Raw genomic sequence first — 2268 nt, 5'->3', positions numbered from 1 at the left:
TGCGTTAGGTAGTTTGGACGAAAAACTTACATCCGGCGGAAGCGTTGCCGCACCGGAAACGATCTCTCTCACGCTGCTGAAATCGCAATTTGGCACCATTGGATGCTTCGCAAGACCAACTAAAACTGGAGGGACCAATGGTGTATGCGTAATTCTGTATTTTTCTACGGGACTGATTAATGTTTCTAACTTGAAATTTCGCATTATGTACACAGCTGCACCGCAACTTATTGCCGTATTCATCATTCCGAACGCATAACCGTGGAATAATGGCAAGAAAACTAGTATTCGGTCTCCACGTCGAATATCCATTGATTCTGGGGCACTTCGATTAAGAACAAAATGCAATTGAATCGAATATTTATAATTTCAACTAGAATGATAAGAGTTAAGAGGCACAACAATAGAGAAAATATTATATAGTTGATTTGAATAAAGAATGGTTTGTTAATCATATAAAACGAATAATATATATTTAAATTTAACATAAATGAAAAATAAATCTCGAAATATATGTGTGGTCTTAGATCAACCGGATACATTGTGTATATTAATTTAATATATTTACCTTAGACTTTGGATGAAAAGTAACAAATTTCGATGAGACAACATTACTCCTTTTGGAAGGCCTGTTGTACCGCTAGAACATAAAATAGCTGCCATTCTTTTCCTGTTATGATCTATCTGCACCGGTGAAGACGCATAGAGATCCGTGATACTTTGATATTTTTCCAAAACCTTGTCTCAGGTTATTATATTTCCATCAAGAGGTTTATCATCCAATTCGATTAATTTCATATTCCAGCTTACAGTAGATGCAATTTTCGCCAAAATGTTTTCAGTGCGTCGCGATGCAAACAACACCCGTGGCTGATAAATTTCCAGCATGTGCGTAAATTCTCCTACGTAAAAAATTGCATTAGATATGATTAAATAACGCATATGCTGCATCGCGTAACTTAACCACTCCGCGTAACAAGGTGACAGTTTTACAAAAGATCTAGAAATATTCGAAGAGCCTTACAAAAGCTTTTTCCGATATCCGTCTCCGCAAGGAGAGGCTGAAACAACTTTCTTTGAAATAACATATTTTTCGTAGAATGTTTACTCTGAGAAGATATTCGGAGTAGTTAAATACAATTTAATCGTATACGATTAAAAATTAGTATTGTTTGTATCTCTAAAAGGTGACGGAGTAACGCATATTGAGAATATAAGTGATTATTAATTTCCGCATCTATATACACAATATTTAACAATTTAATATTAACAATTATTGTTTACACTACATTATAAAACTTGGTGTTAGAGTAAGTACTGTTTCTAGACTTTTATTGTTAATTCTGCAAATGTAATGTAAATAAATTTAGTCTTTAATTAAAGTATCTAATTTATGATCTCTGTTTCTAGTAGTTGTAAAATTCTATAATAAACTCGAGGCAAATAATAAAGTCGAGGCTCGATTTCATTAACTTATATATGGCATAATCAGTGGAGTTATCAGAAACATGCAAGTTTCCAAAAAAGAAGAGCAAATTTTTCTTTCCACTTTTTACGTTCTGCCTTCGTTAAATTTCTATAATATTAAACACGCACGTACTTTTAATTAAATTAATTTCTTTGTTATTATAAAATAATTCGTAAAAGCTGCTTGGAGAATATCTTACTTTCTGTATATGCTGGATTCAACGGTGCAAATGTAGCTCCGATAAATAACGTGCTACATATCGATACCACGTAATGTGGATGGTTTTCAGCTGCAACGGAGATTCTGTCTTCCACCTTGATTCCATAATTTCTCAAAGCAACAGATAATATTGTGCTTTTTTCGAGAATATCCTTGCATGTGTAGTGTTTACCAGTTTGAATATCTACCTGATATAGTAACATGCAAGTATTACAATATAAAACATAGTAATCAAAATGAATCATTTGTATTGTCGTTTCTTGCTCTTTTTATATAAAAAAATCTATCTTGTTTAAATTGAGACTGTTGATTACTCTGACAATGTACATGCTAATACAGCCATCTGTAATCGCAATATGCGGGTCGCTTATCTAGAACGAAACGTACCAGGTCGTTAATTGTTCGTTGCAACGGTAGTGTCAAGTATTCCATCCGTAAGAAAAGCTTATTTTCTGACGAAAATTAGAAGGACTGTAATGTCTAATTCAAAATCAGTACAATCACGAGTCTACCTCAGCTTTTTAACTTTTAATAAAATCTCTAATATGGACGTCAGGAAATGATAAAACGAATGACCTGCG

At 33.4% G+C, this 2268-nt stretch overlaps 1 protein-coding gene across 1 annotated transcript; it reads right to left on the bottom strand.

The window, feature by feature from the left end:
* Positions 1 to 574: 574 nt before the first annotated feature.
* LOC117241425 (luciferin 4-monooxygenase-like) lies at positions 575 to 1940 on the bottom strand. The gene is made up of 2 exons (XM_033507355.1): positions 1668 to 1940; positions 575 to 902 (listed from the first exon to the last, which is right to left on the bottom strand). Exons 1-2 carry the CDS (start codon positions 1930 to 1932, stop codon positions 745 to 747), a joined length of 423 nt encoding a protein of 140 aa, XP_033363246.1. The 5' UTR covers positions 1933 to 1940; the 3' UTR covers positions 575 to 744.
* Positions 1941 to 2268: the final 328 nt, after the last annotated feature.

This window comes from Bombus vosnesenskii, unplaced genomic scaffold, assembly GCF_011952255.1.
Source record: "Bombus vosnesenskii isolate JDL3184/JDL3185 unplaced genomic scaffold, Bvos_JDL3184-5_v1.1 scf7180000015851, whole genome shotgun sequence".
Classification (NCBI taxonomy): Eukaryota; Metazoa; Arthropoda; class Insecta; order Hymenoptera; family Apidae; genus Bombus; species Bombus vosnesenskii.
The sequence above is the reverse complement of the archived record's forward strand: the minus strand, read 5'-3'. Positions and strand labels throughout refer to the sequence as shown.